Source organism: Coffea eugenioides, chromosome 6 (assembly GCF_003713205.1).
Source record: "Coffea eugenioides isolate CCC68of chromosome 6, Ceug_1.0, whole genome shotgun sequence".
Classification (NCBI taxonomy): Eukaryota; Viridiplantae; Streptophyta; class Magnoliopsida; order Gentianales; family Rubiaceae; genus Coffea; species Coffea eugenioides.
In genome coordinates, this window is record NC_040040.1 from 54,238,458 (window position 1) to 54,258,201 (window position 19,744).

At 33.4% G+C, this 19,744-nt stretch overlaps 1 protein-coding gene across 1 annotated transcript; it reads right to left on the reverse strand.

The window, feature by feature from the left end:
• Positions 1–7,954: 7,954 nt before the first annotated feature.
• LOC113774457 (uncharacterized mitochondrial protein AtMg00310-like) lies at positions 7,955–8,539 on the reverse strand. The gene has a single exon (XM_027318988.1). The coding sequence runs from the start codon at positions 8,537–8,539 to the stop codon at positions 7,955–7,957; it is 585 nt and encodes a 194-aa protein (XP_027174789.1).
• Between the last annotated feature and the right edge of the window lie 11,205 nt (positions 8,540–19,744).

Below are 19,744 nucleotides of genomic sequence, written 5' to 3' on the forward strand. Positions count from 1 at the left end.
TTTACCAGTTGGAAATGTTATTTGCTCTTCTTGAAACTGCAGTTTCTATGATTTGAAGTGGTTTCAATCTTTTCTCTGCCTGTACCTGTTCCAAAATGGAATGGTTTTTTAAAGTTATGTTCTTGTAGTTAAATCACATGTCTTACATATTTTTATTGATTGAATGGCTGTGCTGTAATGCGTTTGTAAGAATCCATTCTGTACATAAAGAAGCAACGTTGTACAGGATGAAGGCTTCATCAATTAAGCTTTGCCTTTGATCAATTTAATATCTGGTATATGTGTGAGAATAAATTAGTATACAATAAACTAGAGCGTGAACTATATTTGGGAACTTTGGAATTTCCCTGGTTTGAAAAACCAGCCAAACAATGTATTTCAATTGATCATAATTCCAAATCCATTCAACTGAATGGTTTATTGAATTCAAATCCACCGACCCAAACAGAGTAATTTATTTGTCAAATGCAACAAGCATTTTAACTTCGAACTATGCAGTGTTTTCATTAGGCATACAAAAGTTTGATTTTATGCATAATTTAAGAGGACAAGTTGACTGCACTAATTTGTTCGGTAATTTCTATTTCTTTAAGACTAAAAGAAAAAATCAGATGATAAAACATTTTATAGTGATTTACATACTATTTGCCAATTAAAAGAAAGTTTGATAAAAAAAAATGTGCATATAAATCCATATTGTAAATGATACAAAATATATTTGAAACTCACGAAACTTAATATGGGTAAATTTACTATAATTTTCAAAGATTATGCTACATTAGTACAACTTTAACTTTTATACTTGTGACTTAGAAAATAAATTTATTAAAACACATAACATTTATAAATGATACATACATTTATTAAAATGCTTAAAACACATAACATTTATGAATGATACATACAATCATATATTATACATTTACGTTACCAATAATTACTAACTATAATATTAAGTTTCAATCATTAATAAAAAAATCTTAGCATTATTTTAAATAAATTTCCTAATACTTGTTTCATATAAGTTTCTTTAAATAAAAGAGTAAATTTATGCCACAAACTAGTAAGTTTTGATAATTAACCAAATTTATTATTCTATCAACAAGATTTACTATCAATCTATAAAAACTTACTATTACTTGAACTAAACTTACTCTCCAAAAAGTAAGTTTCGAATATAGAGTACTAATTTATTTTTTTTAAAAAGTAACTTTCATATTTATTTCGATTTACTTTTTGAGACATAAATAGGATAACACTTATGTGACCATTTTCGATTTATCTTGGATTTACTGTTAGTGACCATTTGATTATTTGATGGACCTATCCACCTAAGTAGGATAACACTTAAAAATAAGAAAGTAAGTTTCCCATTTAAAATAGTAAGTTAACAGTAATAAATTAGTAACTTTTATACTTCAAAAGGTAAATTGGAATAAATATTAAACTTATTTTCTAAATAAATAAATTACTACTTTATATCCCAAACTTACTTTTTAGAGAGTAAGTTTAATTCAAGTAATAATAAGTTTTTATACATAAATAGTAATTCTTACTGATAACATGGTAAAATTGATTAATAATCAAAACTTACTGATTTATGGGACACATATACTATTTTACTTTAAAACATATTTCAAACTAGTATTAGGAAATTTATTTGAAATAACGATAAGATATTTTATTAATGATTAATTCTTAGTACCTTAGTTAGTAGGTACTCATAATATACTTGTATAATACATGATTATAGGTATAATTTAACAAATTTTATTTATATATTTCAAAATACTATGAAAAATAGTTTGACTTTTCACATAATCTTGTAAAATATGTAATAAAACTTTGTTGTATTATAAGTCTTTAATCATTTTCAATTTTTGAAAAGTTTGAAAGTTTGGATAACAATAACAACAAATCTTCCTAGTTATATATAGAATATTACTTGTTTATATATCAAAATTTTTTTAATTTAACACCTATGAATATAATAAGATGGTAAAGTTTTAATAAATTTACACCTGAGACACAAGAAATAATAAGAGTAAAAGCCTAAACAAAATGAGAAATAATATAATAATAAAAATGACAAAAATAGTATAACAATTAATATAAGAAAATCAGTATGATCTGGATTTTTTTCCTTGGGAGATTGTTCATAAGAATAGGATCCAATAATTATAAATGAAAATCACATGCATATATAATCTATTGTATAATTTAAATTAAATTTAGTTCACGTATAAAATGGTCCTAAAATAATTAGTACACTATGATACAATGTTATTTTAACAACAAAATTTTTTTTTTTTACTAAAAGTCTGAAATATCCATGACATACGTATGAGGGATATTTTACCATATTTGTATATCACATCTAATCATGAAAGTTAATTTGAGAAAAAATATTTTTGGCAATAGAATTATTTTGAATTTAGTCAACAAGTAGGGATTTTTTAAACAATAAAAGTGAAATATTTTGGGAACTTAGTTGTTTATTTTCCCATAATTAAAAATTGCTATATTTTAGCAATTGTTGCCATTGACTTTTCATTCTGTAGACTAATTTTTATCAATGCAAAATTAGTTTTATTAACAATAATTGAAGTTCCATTGATCCGAGGATTGGCATTTTATTGCTATTATTGTATATGTAAATATTTAACCTAAGTAATAAAATAAATAATAGCTACTTAAAAAAAGGAAATTGAAATGGAATTAAATTTATTTAATATTTTACTGCTAACAACTTTGACCCCATTTAATGGTTAAAGAAAAAATAAAAGAGACGTACAAACTGGGATTGATTCCTTAGTGTGAAAAAAGAAAGTTCTTCTAAACTAATGCTACGTGAAATTCTGGATGCATATGAAATTAGAAATGTGATAACTTTGCAATTCATTCTCATTCATGATGAATAAATTGCGATTCTCTATAGAATCACAATTTTTTTCGTTCAGCATGAAAACATTCTTATTTTGTCATATTGATGGCTTTTGCTTTTAAGATTATCTACATGTCGGTGGTTAGTATTATTGACACGGTTAGAGGTCATGGAAAATGTTACTAATTTTAGGAGAAATTATGTATTGTAAAAATGGTTTAATAATTTTCTATTAAGCATAACCACTGCATACAAAAGGAAAAGATATTTGATTTTATTTTGTTTTGATTAGAAGACTAGTAATAAAGGAAATTTCAAATTAACAATCAACGTGCACATGATTACAATAATTTTTTAGTCATTTAGACTAATATATGTCATAAAGTAGGCAGATTTAGTCGTTTGTGAATTCATAATTTTAATAGTTTACATAAAATTCATCTATAAAAAATTATGATTATTATAAAATGACATTTTATAATAATTTATATACCATTTGCCAATTAAAAAAGAGTTTGATAGAAAACATATGGATACAAATCCATAATGTAAATGATACAAAGTATGTTTGAAAGTCACAGAACTTAACATATGGGTAATTTTACTATAATTTTCAAAGATTATGCTATGTCAATTCATAGGCATTAATATATGAAAATTGTGTACCATTTTATTATATTCATAGGTGTCAATATATGGAAATTGTGATGTATAGATAACGGCAATTCTATAAATAACTCGAAAGATTTGTTGTTACTGTCATCCAAACTTTCTAACCTTTAACAAATTCATAAATAATTCAAAATTTATAATATGACAAATTATTCTTACATATTTTATAAGGTCATATGCAAAAAAAAAAATTCATAATAAAAAAATTTTAGCATTATTTCAAATAAACTTCCTAATACTTGTTTCATATAAGTTTCTTTAAGTAAAATAGTAAATTTATGCCACAAACTAGTAAGTTTTGATGATTAACCAAATTTACTATTCTATGAACAATATTTACTATTAATCTATAAAAACTTACTACTACTTGAACTAAACTTACTCTCTAAAAACTAAGTTTTAGATATAGAGTAGTAATTTACTTCAGAAAAAAAGTAAGTTTAGACATAAAAGTTCCATATTTATTCAAATTTATTTTTTGAGACATTAAAGTTACTAATTTATTGAGTTAACTTACTATTTTTAATGTAAAACTTACTAACCAAAATTTTAGGTACTATTTTATTTAAATGACTAGTACAATAGATAATCAAATGATCGCTAAAAGTGTTTTTACCTGTTATATCAGGTAAAAACAATTTCGTTACCATAACCATCGTTACTTCAGACTTTTCCTTCTAAAAATAGCCATTTTCTGAGAAATTTGGCACGAAATTCGGACTACAACTTAACCAAACAAAGAGTTGGGTTGGGCCTTGTGTACTATGATTAAGCAGTAAAAAACTTATTGTTCAACCATGGCTGATTGGGCCTGAAGCTGTTTAATTTAGTCAAATTACTTGAAGGGGCTGTTACACCAAAAAGTAGGCATAAAACTTAGCTAGAAATTTTTTTAACAAACCAATCCACAATCACGACGTATTGGGGCTTATAAACACAATGATCACTAGACTTGTGCAAATGGGGCAATTCCACCATTGGCCGAGTAACAATATCCCTTGGGCCCCCAAACAATTATTGTCAAATCGAAGGACTGACGCATAGGATATAGGATAGGAGATTACTTAGAATAATTTTTAAAAAAATACTATAACACTTTTTTGATGTGATATATGTAAAATAAAAAGATGATTGAAAAATATGTAAATGATGCAAGTTAGTCAATATGTATAAATAAGGTGTAAACAATGTGCAATCCAAACAAATGAGAAAATCCACCTCTAAGGCATACAGTTTATATGCATGCCTTTGTTGGTTTCTTTTGTTCCAAAAGCCGTGGCTTATTTAGAATGATCTCAAGTGACAAGATTTCTGATGTTTACAGCGCTCAAATTATTCTTTGTCCGTCGTAAAAGTTCAAAACATAGCCACATATGCTTGTCGAAATCCAAGGAAGAAAACTCAAAAAAAAAAGTATAAATATTATTCAAAACATCTCTCACAATTCGTCAAGTAAATATTTTTCATCAGTTTGTTTAACGAGTGCCGATAGAGCACTCGTTAATATATACTTTAGGTGTTATATTTTTTAAAATATAAAATAAATTAGAAAAAGCAAATAAATATAAGGGAGGATAGAAAAAATTAAATAGAAAAAGTATATAAATACAAGAGGGAATAATAATTATTAGTATTCGTAAATATATGGTAGATTAGGTGAATGCTAGGTGTGTCAACGAGGGCACCCGTTAGAAAAATCTTTTTTTCATCTCCCACTTTTAAAATGTTAATTTTATGTTCCTTACAAATTTAAATTAATAAATTTTGATCCCAACCTAAATTTTCAACTACTTTTTAGTTTGAAATTATCATATGACTCACATATAGTTATTTTTAGGATACAAAAGATTAGACCCCACTTTTTTAGTGGCACAAATGTATATAAATTAGGTTCGATCCCACTTTTTTAGAAGAAAAAATAAATACGGTTCAAGTCAGCTCTTACTTTTTTAGGGATAAAAGTGAATATCGATCAGTTTTTTGTTTAACTATAAATGAGATCTTACCTTTTTGCCCCTAAAAAAAAAGATCATGTGTGGGTCAAATGATAAATTCAAGGTAAAAAATTGTCGAAAATCTAAGTTGAGACCAAATTAATTTTATTGACTTGATTTTGTAAGGGACACAAATTTATTATTTTAAAAGTGAAAGATGAAAAAATTCATTTGGCAAAATGTGAAAGTCATTTCGAACAATTTTTCCAATTTTTTTTATTCAAGACATAGCCAAAGAGTAAAGAAGGGGTCTATAATTCTTTCTTTGTCTAAATCCAATTTTCAACGAGCAATATAAACAGAGGAAGAATAGAAAATTCGGTTCGTGACAATGTTAAAAAAAAATTTCACTTTCGAAGAAGATGTTTAACAAGGCATGACCGGTTTGTTTTATAAATATACACAGATCTCAAAAGCCTTGAGCTTCCAACATGTACATATGGCACCAGTAATAGTAGTATTTATATCACGTTGATGAGAAAATTCAATATATACAGGTATACGTTCGTAAATCTCATAAGAGTAGTCAAGATTTCAATTTTTTTCCTTCTTAGTGAAATGTTGAATTTCAGCAATTGATCAACCTCATACACATATCAAAACCCTTGTGCATACATTTGAAATTATTCCAAATCCAGATACAGTTCCAGCAAATTTTTTCTTTTTTTTTGCTATCCCAAATCATATTCATTCGAAAGTAAACAAGGGAAATCCACACAGTACAAAGTTCAAATCCAGTACAAGACTGCAACTAAACAAATCTAACCAGAAATATAGTAACATAAGAAAACCAGATTCAACTACATTTAAGTAAAAATTCTTTGGTCTAGATCCCAACTAAGGCTAATCTCCCAGTTCCGCTTGGTTCTTTCAACTCGGTGCCAGTCAACCATTGAAGATCGATCTCGCATCCTGGATGTTTCTTTGTAGAACAACATTACAAGGGCAGCAGTTATGCTAAAAAGGCATCTGGTTCCTAGCTAACCAAATGTAGCAAGTGTTAGCGGATAAAGATAGCTTGCAAAAGAGATCACAGAAGGAATTACTGCTGTAATTAATGATCACACCACCAGTCCAGCTCTGATCCTGCCACGAAGCTTAAGGACCTCTACATAGCAATCAGGACTGAACTTGCCTCTACATTCGACAAGATAAGTGACATCGAAAGAACAAGTTTTTTTTGTCGAAACGATAGGAAATTTCATTATCAAAAGACCATAATACATGTACGAGCAACGGCTCGAAGTAACTGCACAAAAAGTGTTCAGCGAACACTGAGGAAATTTCTTTCCTCATCCACAATTATGCTTAAAGCATCTGCACTCAGTAGTCTACTGTCTAACATATTTTCCTCTCTTTCCAAACCAAAAGAGCACATACAAAACAGTCTCTTCAGACTTAGAATATCCTCCAGCAATGTAGCCATCTTGCTATCTGTTGGTCGTTGCTGTGTGAGTTATTTCCATAGTTCTTTGTTGCAGAAATTGAGACGTACCTCTCTCCACTGCTGCTGTACAGCTTTGCACAGAAGCAATTTTAATGCCAGAGCTTCGTCTAGGATGTTGCTCCCCAAACGTCTCTCTTTCAGCATCCAATCTGCAATTTTAGTGTTTGCCGCATTCTTTGCTGTGACTCCTATGCCAAAGGCGTTCTGCCTTTGTTTCTTTACTGTTGCCACTTGTATGATTAAGGCCCCTTCACTTCCATTGCTCTATCCTTGGTGAACATTGGTATGAACTGTTTCTTCTGTACTCTTTTTATCCCCCTGCTGATGCTCTACCCCTTGTTCCATCCATTCTTTGTGCGCACGTTCTACTATTCTCAATGGTGCTAATCTAATTGAGTTCTCATATTCCCTCTTGTTCCTATCTTTCCATACCTGCCATAATATATTTGCTGTCAGGCCAATATGCTCCTTCCCTTCCTGTCTAGTTCTTGCTTCTGTAATTCTCATCCACCATCTCTTAAAATCACCCCTCTGATCATTTGCTCCATCCCACTGAATGGGGGCTGATTTCCATACTTCCAGTGCATGTGGACAGTTGAGTAACATATGTCCTATGGTTTCTGGAGCCTCACCACAGGTTGAGCAGATAGGGTCCCCTACTCCTGTTCGCTTTCTCACTGCCTCCCTGACTGGTACTGCTCGTTTAATACACTTCCAGATGAAGTGCTTGATTTTATGCTTAATGTTGAGCTTCCATAACATATTCCACACCTGAACCATTTGCTAGCTTCCTTCTGAGATGCTTGTTCCAGCTCCCTCCTGGTTGCACCTTCTTCTGCTCATGCCTTTCTCCATCAACAATTTGTATCCTGAGTCGACTGTGTATTCCCCTCCAGCTTTTGGTTTCCAGTAGAAACTATCTTCCCTCCCTGATAAGCTTAGAGGGATGCGGAGAATCTACTCAGCATCTTCTTTGTTGAAATTTCTGAAGATAACATTCATGTTCCATCTCTGCTGGCAGATTAGCTCATCAACCATCTTTAGCTCACAGTTACTTGTTCTGCATGTTGAAAGCTTCCCCGTGGGTGTTTCTGGTAACCATTTATGGTCCCAGATTTTCGTGTTCCTACCATTTTCAATCCTCCTAATCAGTCCTTCCTCTATTAAGCTCCTTGCTCCCAGTAATCCTTGCCAAATCCATGATGCATTTTTAGGGAGGGTGCATTGTAGTATGGATTCCTGAGGGAAATACTTGGATTTTAAAACCTTACTGACCAGAAGATTTGGGCTGGTTAATATCCTCCATAACTGCTTACCCAGACGTGCTTTGTTGAAGGCTTCCAGATCCTTAAACCCAAGGCCGCCTATGTTCTTGTGTACTGCCATTTTGTCCCAAGAGATCCAGTGCATTTTGTTCCTTCCCTCAGATCCACCCCACCAGAAATTGGACATCATGGTGCTAATGTCTTTGTAGAGTGATCTAGGCAGCTTAAAACAGGACATAACGTACGTAGGCATGGCCATTGCAACTGCCTTCAACATGACCTCTTTTCCAGCTAAGCTCAGAAATTTATTCTTCCAATTCTGAAGCCTGCACCTTGGCAGATCACTCCTCTTTGTACATCTTCCAGATTTTTACTAAAGAAAACTGCAGATTTGTCAAAGTTGATCAGCTGTCCTGAGGCTGCTTCATAGACTTTTAGGACTTTCATTATTTCAGCCGCCTCTTCCTTATTTGCTTGACAAAAGATGAGCGAATCATCAGCAAAGAAAAGATGGGTAAGTTGAGGACCTTGCCTGCTGATTTTCAAGCCTGTGATCCTCTTGCTTTCTTCAGCTTGCCTTAACAGATTGGAGAATCCCACAGAACATATTAAGAACAGGTATGGTGACAATGGATCTCCTTGACGAATACCTCTCCCTGGTGAGACAAAACCTTTCACTTCTCCATTACAATTGAAGGAATAATTGACTGTTGTTAGGCAGCCAGTTATCCATTCAATCCATTTAGTACAGAAACCCATTTTGCTCATCATTGCCAGCAAAAAATGCCACTCCACCCTATCATAAGCTTTTGCCATGTCAAGCTTAATAGCCATGTATCCATCTTTCCCTTGTCTTTTGTTTTTCAGGTAATGCATGTATTCATGAGCAATCATTACATTATCTAGGATTTGTCTTCCTGGGATAAAGGTCTTGCTAATGCATTTGTGCAGGACTACCTTCAGTCTATTAGCCAAGATTTTTGAAATAATTTTGTAAAGCACACTACAAAGACTGATAGGCATGAAATGCTTTAAACTGATAGGATTCTGGATTTTGGGGATAAGGGATATAACTGTATGGTTGATGGATTTAAGCATGAAGCCTGATGTGAAAAAAGCTTGGATCGCTGGGATAATGTCTTTTTGATGGTGCTCCAAAATCTCTGGAAAAATAGAGGAGTCATCCCATCTTGTCCTGGAGCTTTTTCAGAATTCATGAAAAAAAGAGCATCATGAATTTCTTTTTCCTCAACTACCTTAGTCAGATTATTATTCATGTCCTGAGTTATGGAGTTAGGAATTCCATCTAGAATTTCAGACATGTCACCTCTCCCACCACTACTAAAAAGATCCTTAAAGTAATCAGAAATTTCCTTCACAACCTCATCCTCGTTACTAGTCCAAGAACTATCATTTCGCTACAAGTTTCTGATTCTATTCTTCACTCTTCTACCCTTGACATAGGTGTGAAAAAACTTGGTATTTTTATCCCCCTCCCTAAGCCAACTAATTCTCGATTTTTGTCTCCAAAAGTGCTCTTCCTCCTTATATGCAATGCTCAGCTTATCTTTGATGTCATTCAGATTTTGCCTCCTATTAGCAGACTCCGAAATCCTGGCTTCCTCCAACTCTTTCTTAAGATCATGAATTTTACTCCTTGAGTTGGCTTGGAAAGAATTCCTCCATTTCAAGAGTTCAATTCTGCAATTTCTGATCTTTTTTGTAATTTTGAACATCCTATAGCCTTGCTCCTCTTTTTTCCATGCACTCTCAATCACTTGTTGCACCCCTTCCCTTTGTAGCCACCTCTTGTCAAAATAAAACCTTTTCTTGTGCCTGTCAGTTGCAGGTATGGTGTTTATCATCAGCATGGAGTGATCAGAAGCCAATGTGGTCAAGTGCTGGCATCTTGCCTTCTCAAAAACTTGGAACCAATCCACACTACAAAGGCCTCTATCAGGCCTTTGCCTAATACCCTGAATCAAAGGCCACACTGCAAAGACATCGAAAGAACAAGTGATTAGCGGATTTTCGTGGTGTTGGAGGAAACTTCTGTATCTTAGGCCACTAGCTCAGCTGTTGAAGCATCAATTGCAGGTACAAGCAGCACCTTTTTCTGGTGTGATAATTGGCATACACAAGGTCCTTTGTATTTGAAATACCCTGAATCTCTGCTTAAGAGCCCATGCCTATGTCCTTGCTCTAAAGTTATAAAATCGTGAATAATGGATGCTTGGCTTGGCCCAAATTAGAAGAATTAATTTTTGGTGTTTGAATTTCAACAAGTCACTCCAGAAAGTATGTTGCAACAAGTATATATGTCAAACCATGTTAAATGGAATGCCTTCTCTGGGAAGTCAGACATGCAAGAAAATTTATCAACAAGGGAACAAAGTGCAATGGTTTCAGCCGGTGTGGAGTGCACGATGCATTCCTAAGTATGTGTTTATAATGTGATTAATGGTGCAGGAAAAAAGCTGATGATGAAAGATAGGTTGCTGAGTTGTGGTATTGCAAATATCTCATCTAGATGTGTATTGTGTGATTTGGTAGATGAAAGCTTGGGATATTTATTCTTTGATTGTGCATTTCCTAGATGTGTATGAGATACGGTGCTTCTCATACAGAGGTTTTTTTACCATGGAGTCAAGAAATGGAACAGTGGTGCAATCATTTGGGTGGGAAATCTTTTGGTGCAAAACTCAGAAGATTGATGCTAGCTGTCATTATGTGGCATCTGTGGCAAGAGAAAAATAGGAGAGTATTTCAACATACTATTGCAACTTGAAAGCACTGGTAGAGTGCTTCATGTCATTGGCAAAGTTATTCAGAACTGTGCGGTGTCTTGGCCGAAAGCTCCACGTACTCAGTAGAATTGGCAGCTGGTGATGGAGTGGGGATTACCACAGGACTGCTTACTTTCATTGAAGTGGTAGGATTTTTCCACTGTAAAGCTTACTTTCATGATCAATAAAAGTGCTCATTTTGGTCAAAAAAAAAAGGGGGGGAAGGAGATCAGCAGATTCACGAGCCTGACCACAAAGTACAAACACCATCAACTGCCAGTTGATGGTAAGACTACAGCAGATTGTTGTTAACAAGCTAACTAGTGATCAAATTCATGAACTTCAAAAAGATGTTTCTGATGTTGAAGTGCAGTTAGCACTATTCTCAATGCAACAAGGCAAGGCACCTAGACCAGATGGTTTTCCTGTGGAATTTTTTGTGAAGAATTGGGGTGTAGTGCAGGCTGACTTTATTAAAGCTGTGAAACATTGCTTTGGAAATGATAGTCTACATACTCGTCTGAATAGTACAATTATTTCTCTTATTCCAAAGGTTCCTAATCTATCTACTATGCATGAGTATAGACCTATATCTTGTTGCAATACTGTTTATAAGGTCTACTCTAAGATTTTGACAGAGAGGATGAAAAGAATACTACCAGAATTAATCAGTAATAGGCAAAATATTTTCTCAAAGGAAGGATGATCTCTGATAATATCCTATTAATGCACCACATTGTTATTGGCTATCATAAGAAAAATGGACAAGCTAATGTGCTGTGAAAGTAGACATGATGAAGGCTTATGACACTGTAAGGTGGGATTTCTTGTTTGCTGTTATGGAGTGTATGAATTTCCCTGAAAAATACATTCAATGGGTGAGGAAAGGTGTATGCATGGCTAGATTTTCATTAAACATGAATGGGGCTCTTGCTGGCTATTTTTCTAGTACTAGAGGTTTGAGACGGAGACCCCATTTCTCCATATCTCTTTCTTTTAGCAATGGAAGTCTTTTCTCTCTTGTTTGATGATGCCACTAGGATACCTGAATTCCAGTTTCATCCTAAATATCAAGCCCTTGAAGTTTCTCATCTCATATTTGCAGATGATTTATTTCTTCTATCAACTGCGAAATCCAGATCTATGAATGTAATGAATTCAGTTCTTTTGGAATTTACTGCTTTGTCTAGCTTATCACCAAATCTACATAAAAGTGAGATTCTCTTATTAGGGGTTAGTGACGAGGAAGGAATGGAATTGTGCAAGATTCTGGCGATGAAGAGAGGATATTTACCAATCAAATATTTGGGAGTACCTTTGCTAAGCACAAAGCTTTCATTGAAAGACTGCTTTCCTATTATTGAGAAGATAAAAAAAGAAAATTATGTGGTGGAGCCCAAAAACTTTGACTTCTGCTGGTAGGCTTCAGCTGGTAAAGTCAGTACTGCTGAGTATGCAACTATACTGGAGTAGTGTATTCTTATTACGGTATTACCTCGAGCTGTCATAAAGAATATTGAAGCCATGCTCGCTGCATTCTTGTGGAAAGGTGAGACCTCTGCTAAACATGGAGGAAATAAGCAAACCCGCTCAACAAGGTGGATTAGGAGTACCTGATTTCGGACGTAGTATGCAGGAAAGAATCACTTTGGATCAATTGGATTCATAGTGTGAAGCTCAAACATCAATGGTTCTGGGTTATTCCTATTACTCAGTCATGTTCTTGGTTTTGGCGAAAGTTACTTCGACTTAGGCCTCTAGTGCATCCTTATATTATTTCAAAGATCAATAATGGTGAGAACACCTTTCTCTGGTATGATAACTGGCACCCTAGAGTACCTTAGTTGACAGCCTATGGTCCTGATATAATAAGACAGTTTGGAAGCGAGCTACAAGCTAGAGACTCTTCTATTATAGAAAATGGCGATTGAAAGATTCCCACAGGTAGAAGGAGAACAGCTGATATTGAGGATTTTGTACAGCTCCTCCCATCTGGACAATCCTTGAATGTTAACATCCAAGACTCGGCAAGATGGTTGGCTAGTAAGAATGGTACCTTTTCTATTAAATCTGCAGCTGAATTGTTAGACCCTCAATATGTTGAAGTTCACTGGCACCACCTTGCTTGGTTCAAAAAGTGCATTCCAAAGTACTCGTTTATCCTGTGGCTGCTTTTGAAGAATAGGTTAAGCACATCGTTTGTTTCTTGCAACATCGTCTTACAAAAATTTCCGGCTATCAACTCAATTCCGTACCTTCAAACAGATCGGCACGGAGAAAAGAGCATAACGAGGCCCTTAACTGGTAAATAAAGCTTTAATCCAATGAACGCGTTATCTCCAGAAGTTTCTCTTATCTGTGATATCATTGGAGGAAGTTAATTTTAAGAATTAGTAAAATTCACCTTTATATTTATTTGTTTCACAAAGATCTTATTTTATTGTAACAATCTTTTTAAAATATCCTGAAAAATTCAACTACGATTTTGACAGGTAATTTATCTTTTCTTTCTTTCATAACTATCAAACATATTCTCACTGTTCACATACGAATTTATATGCATAACTTTTTCAAACTCATATCTTTATGATGAACTTTTAATTGTATTTTTAAAAAATTCATATGATATACAAACGTATAATATCTTGTATTATATTTGTCCCATATAATACTGAGTCTCTTCCTAAGTATGAACAATACAAAATATGGATTAATTATCTATACATTGATAGTGCATGCACCGATAATTTTGGATAAATGACAACTATATAAAATTTAAATTTGAAATTCAACTTTTATATATATGTCATGAATCTAATGGTGATAATATATACACCTTTAGTTTATATAAAATTTACTCACAAAGTATTGGTTCATTTGTTAGAACAAACTATCTAGTAACTGTTCTTACCAGTTTAATATATTATTTGGTACGTGGGCTCTTGGGTCAAGGGAATATTAAGTTAGTTTTATTTTAGGGGGAAAGCCAATTATAATAGCTAGTTGGGGGTTTTGGAGAGTTTCTCTAGGCATTGTATAGCAGCTTGGGCGCGTCACAATCCAATTTAAAAAAAATATTTTAATTACAAGTTTATTTTCCTTTACTTTTATTAACACCCAAAGTTGTAACCATGTCCTATTATTCATTTAGACATTTGTACCTTAACCTTTTATGATTTTCCTTAAAAAAAAAATTTTATGACTTAAGTGATATTCTGCGGTTGAAAAATTGTAAGATATTAAAGAAACAATTTATAAGAAATCATAATGAGGGGTGTAAAATGCCAAATAAAGCTCTATTTATGCGTATTCCACATCTAAAAAATCCATAATGATAGATTACAACCCAATTGTTGGGTGCAACCCGTCCAAACATTTGAATTTATTAGGGTGAAAAGTAAAAAAGGGTAATAAACCCCGGGGGGGAGGGGGAGGGGGAGGGGTGAATGATATTTGACTTGTTGAATAATGGTGCATGGTGTGCACCTAAGCATATAAATTAGTAGGGTCTAGTTTGGGTTCTTTTGATTCAAATCCAAATTTATTAAATTTAGTTAAATCCCCATTCTTATGGGTCTAAAAATATAAATCCAAATCCGACACTCATGGGTTTGAATATTCAATGGGCGTCCATGAATATTTTTCTGAACATACAATAAAAAATTAAAGTAAAAATATTTTAAAAATATATAGAGTTAAAAAATAACATAAATACCATCCCATTTTTATTTTCAAATAATAAAATTAACATTCAAAATGTTGAATGCAATATTATGTACTCAAAAAAAGAACTATTATTAACTAAAGATAATTATTTTCAAAGTTTAATCTGCATCTTTCATTCAATCTTTTATTTATTTACTTTTGCTATTATGTGTATATATATATATATATATATATATCAAGACTTATGACTCTCTTATAGGGTCTAAATCCCCACTCAAGGGGCCAAAATTGAAATTGCGGTATGAAGTGGGAGAATACGTCACAAGTAGTCCATTGGCTCGACTGTCTAAGCAAATCTGCGTCCTACTTAACCCAAAACTTGGAATAATTCTCTCAGGTCCTAATCAAATAATTGACAGGCCTTAGCGTTCAAACAACAACAACCATACTTGGCTCATTAAAACGACAATTGTGATAAAGCGACGGTAATCTGCAGGCCGATCTTTTCTTGGACAACAGGAGCAGCAAGTTGCACAAGAAGCCGAATTCCACGGAATCTTGTAGAACTTCAGGGACTAGCTTATCAAAAGGATTGATGGATTATCTCCTGTTTCAGACAAAAAAGAAAAAAAAAAAACCCAAAAACAGATGCCTGCGTCCAATTGTTTCCTTCTCGCCAATCACTCAATTGTCCTCTCCCAACCACCCTCTTCAAATATTGTGAATAATCTTTGTCTCAATCACATTGTCTTATAAATAACCAATTTTTATTTTTATTTTTATACATCCCTCCTACTGAGCAATTACTTTAGAACTATTTATGCTCAAAGTTAAATACTACTTGGATATGAAACAACTTTAAAAAATTGAAAACTAGAAAACTCAAAATGATATTTCTCTTTGTATAATAATGATATCAATTTAGGATTAGTACTATCATATGAAAGTTACAAACACATGCAAAAGTTTCTCAATCATTACTTCGCATCGCTTAGGATTTTAAAATTTTGCAAAAGTGCTAAAACTCAGCGGTAGAAGTATCTTAAATATAGATATAAGAAAATAGAATAATAATAAATTTGATTAAATTAGTGGCAAAAAGTGTCCTGTAACTTTTAAAGTCATAGAGTTTGTAAATTTTTATTTTTCATGATTTTAAGGATACAATGTTGCCTACTCGCCATAGGTTTTGATTCTACCAAAGATAAGTCCTTAAGATAGAGCTTCTCGATGTGAAATTCTGATAATGGACGGTGCTAATGCTGCCACAGAATAAATTAGGAGTTTGTAACATTCATAGTTTTCGTCATTTCAATCATTTTAAGGGTACAATAAGTGTGTTTGGATAGTAAATTATTTGGGATAATTTTTTTTTAAAAAATACTATAACACTTTTATTGATATAGTGTGTGTAAAATAAAAAGACAGTTTAAAAAATATATTTATTGTTAGGAAATTGGCTTAATTTCTTTTAGGTAGGTTTTTTATTTTATGTGGACTAATTGATTTTAGTTACTTGAAGTAGTAGCAAAAGAATTTCTCATTTTGTTTAGAATTAGAAGTTATTTCCTATTTTGTACAAGTTTAGGAATTAGAATTGATTTCCTATTATTATTTGGATTTTGGCTAAATAATGTTATCTATAAATAGGTGGGTTGACATACTACACAAGAGATACACAAGAACATACAAGAGACGACATGTAACCTTATACATGGGGTGTGAGAGGGTTCTTGGGAGATGAGATATGGTATATAAGGGTTAGACTTTGGTTTAAATTGTATTATTATATAGAGTTTTCCTCTCATAATAAATAATGGGTTTCTCTCCATGGACATAGGCTCAATGGTGGAACCGAAACACGTTAAATATTGTGTGTCATCTATTTTTCATACTTGTGACTTATCTATCATTAAATTATTGTGTACTTGATATCTCAATGGTTGTTTGTTTCGCGTTTGGATCCTAACATTTATGATAAGGCCATATCCCACTACTCACATATCGGTATTGTCATCAATTATTATCCAAAAAAAAAGAACACAATTTTTGTTCAAATCCACCACGCAACTCAAACTCAAGCTCAACGAAGTCAAAATATTCGAGTTCACTTCTTTCTGATCAAATTTCAATCAAACAAAAACCATCATATCTTACTTCCGGCCAGAAGATGGAGATACTGATTGCTTTAATTTCAGCACTTCTAATTATCGTCCTAAGCGTTCTCCAAACGAACAGGAGGAGATCATCAAGACCAAAAAATCCTCCACCTCCTCAATTGGAAGGTGATTTGAAGTCCGATTGAGATGAAATTTTACACACGCGATCCTCTCATCAAGTTCTACTCATCTACCAGTTCAGATTTCAGATTTTCTTTTCGTTTGGTAACACCTTTCCAAACCCACTTCTTTGACCTATAGTTTTTTGGGGGTGATTTTGTAGTAATTTTGCTTGATTGGAATTGGTGATATTATTGTCATCCGAATATTTCGGGTAGACCTGTGTATTCCCATTGTTGTGATAGTGGAGATTTTTTACTGGACTAGGTCCTGTGATTTTTTTCAATTTGGGTTTTTCATGTAAAATTCTTGGTGTCATGTGCCTTTATTTTTCTTGCATTTTATTATCACTATTGGTATTATTACTTGATGATTTGATTTATTTCTATTTTAACTGGTATTTGGAGAAAGAGAAATTTGTCCTGGGCTAATTCTGATATTGTATGTCTGTATTGGTACCCCTTTTCCAACAAGTGGTATCAGAACAATCAGGTTAGACTGCTCATTTGTACTGGTTACAAATGGATGATTCGGATAGTGGTTGCATGATAAAATTGAATGCTACTAATTATTCGATTTGGAAGTCTAGAATAGAAGACTACTTGTATTGTAGAGATTTGTTTGAACCTATTCTAGGGAATAAAGGCAGACCAAGTGATATGAGTGATGAAACTGTTGGCAATATTAGAAAATGGATTGGTCAAAGTATTTTTCAACATTTTGCTAATGACACCAGAGCTGATGTATTATGGAAAAAGCTTGAAAGTATGTATGAATGGAAGACCGATTTGAACAAGGCTAGTTGTCTGAAGTAGATTACTCAGATGAGATATAAAGATGAGGAAGATATGACTGAACACCTGAGTAATTTTCAGGGATTGATAAACCAGGTAACTACGTTAAATTTGAATTTGGATGATGAAGTGCAGGCTCTATTATTATTTAGTTCACTACCGGATAGTTAGGAAACCATGGTAGTCTCCGTCAATAATTCAGTTCCGAATGGTGTGTTGACCATGGCTATTGCAAAAGATGTCGTGATGAATGAAGAGTTCAGGAGAAAGGAACAAGAAATTGTCTATGAGTCCCAGAACCTGGTGACAGAAAAGAAAGAAAGAAGAGGGAGAAGCAAAAGTAGAGGACCCCACAACAGGAATGACAAATTCAGAGGCAGGTCTGAGTCGCGAAAAAATATTGCATGCTATTATTGTAAGAACAATGGGCATTATATGAAAGAATGCAGAATCCTAAAATGGGAACAAGTTGAGAAAAAGGGTAAGGCGAAGGAAAAAGGTGATGAAGAGGCTATAGCAATTGTGGCAGCTCATGATGATATGTTTGTGTTCTGTGATGATGTTCAAGTGAATATTATTCATTATGACAGTGATTGGGTAGTTGATTCGGGTGCATCCTACCATGTTACTCCTCATAGACATTTCTTCTCAACCTACACAGAAGGAGATTTTGGATATGTTAAGATTGGAAATGAGGTCTCATGCAAAGTTGTTGGCATGGGAGACATATATTTGGATACAGATACCAAATGCCAACTGATATTAAGAAATGCTCGACATGTCCCTGATATTCATCTTAATCTTATCTCTACAGGAAAACTTGACGATGAGAGTTACCATAACTTGCAAGGTAGAGGCAAATGGAAACTCAGCAAAGAAAATCTCGTTGTTGCTCGAGAAAAGAAGCAGAGTACCCTCTACTTGATACAAGCCAAGTTGGGGAAGGGAGAAGTCAATGCAGTTCGTGATTCATCAATTGACCTTTGGCATGGCGACTTAGGCACATGGGTGCAAAAGGGATTCAGATACTTGTTCGCAAACAGCTCCTACCTGAAGTTAGAGGTAATGCACTTAAACCCTATGTTGACTGCATTTATGGGAAACAACATAGAGTTGCATTTCAAAATTTTCCTCCATCTAGAAAATTGAATCCGTTAGAATTGGTGCACACTGATGTTTGCTATATGAAAGATAAGTCTCTTGGTGGTGCTGCTTATTTTGTAACTTTTATTGATGACTTTGCTAGAAAGGTTTGGTGTTTTGCCTTGAAATCCAAAGATCAGATTTTGGATGTATTTAAAGATTTTCATAGCAAAGTTGAAAGAGAAACCGGCAAGCAGTTAAAGTGTATTCGTGCTGATAATGGTGGTGAGTACAGAGGACCATTTGAAATCTATTGTAAGTCTCGTGGGATCAGATTTGAGAAGACTGTACCAAAAACTCCTCAAGAGAATGGAGTAGTAGAGAGGATGAATAGATCCATTACTGAACGGGTCAGATGCATGCTCTCTAATGCTAAGTTACCAAAATCCTTTTGGGGTGAGGCAATGAGGACTGCAGTCGATTTGATTAATCTTTCTCCATCAGTTCCTCTAGATGGTGACATCCCAGAGAGAGTATGGACGAGAAAAATTATATCCTTTAAACATTTGAGAGTTTTTGGTTGTCGGGCATTTGTTCATATTCCTAAAGATGAGAGGTCAAAACTTGATGTAAAATCAAAACAATATATTTTCTTGAGTTATGGACATGAAGATTTGGTTATAGATTATATGATCCTATTGAAAAGCAGGTGATCAGGAGCAGAGATGTTGTCTTCTTTGAAGATCAAACCATTGAAGACATTGATAAAGGTGACAACTCAAAATATTCGAGAAAAATCTACTTTTCATCCTCAAACTTTGTGACGAAGACACATTTGGTCCCCAAACTTTTCGTCAGAACACATTGAGTACAT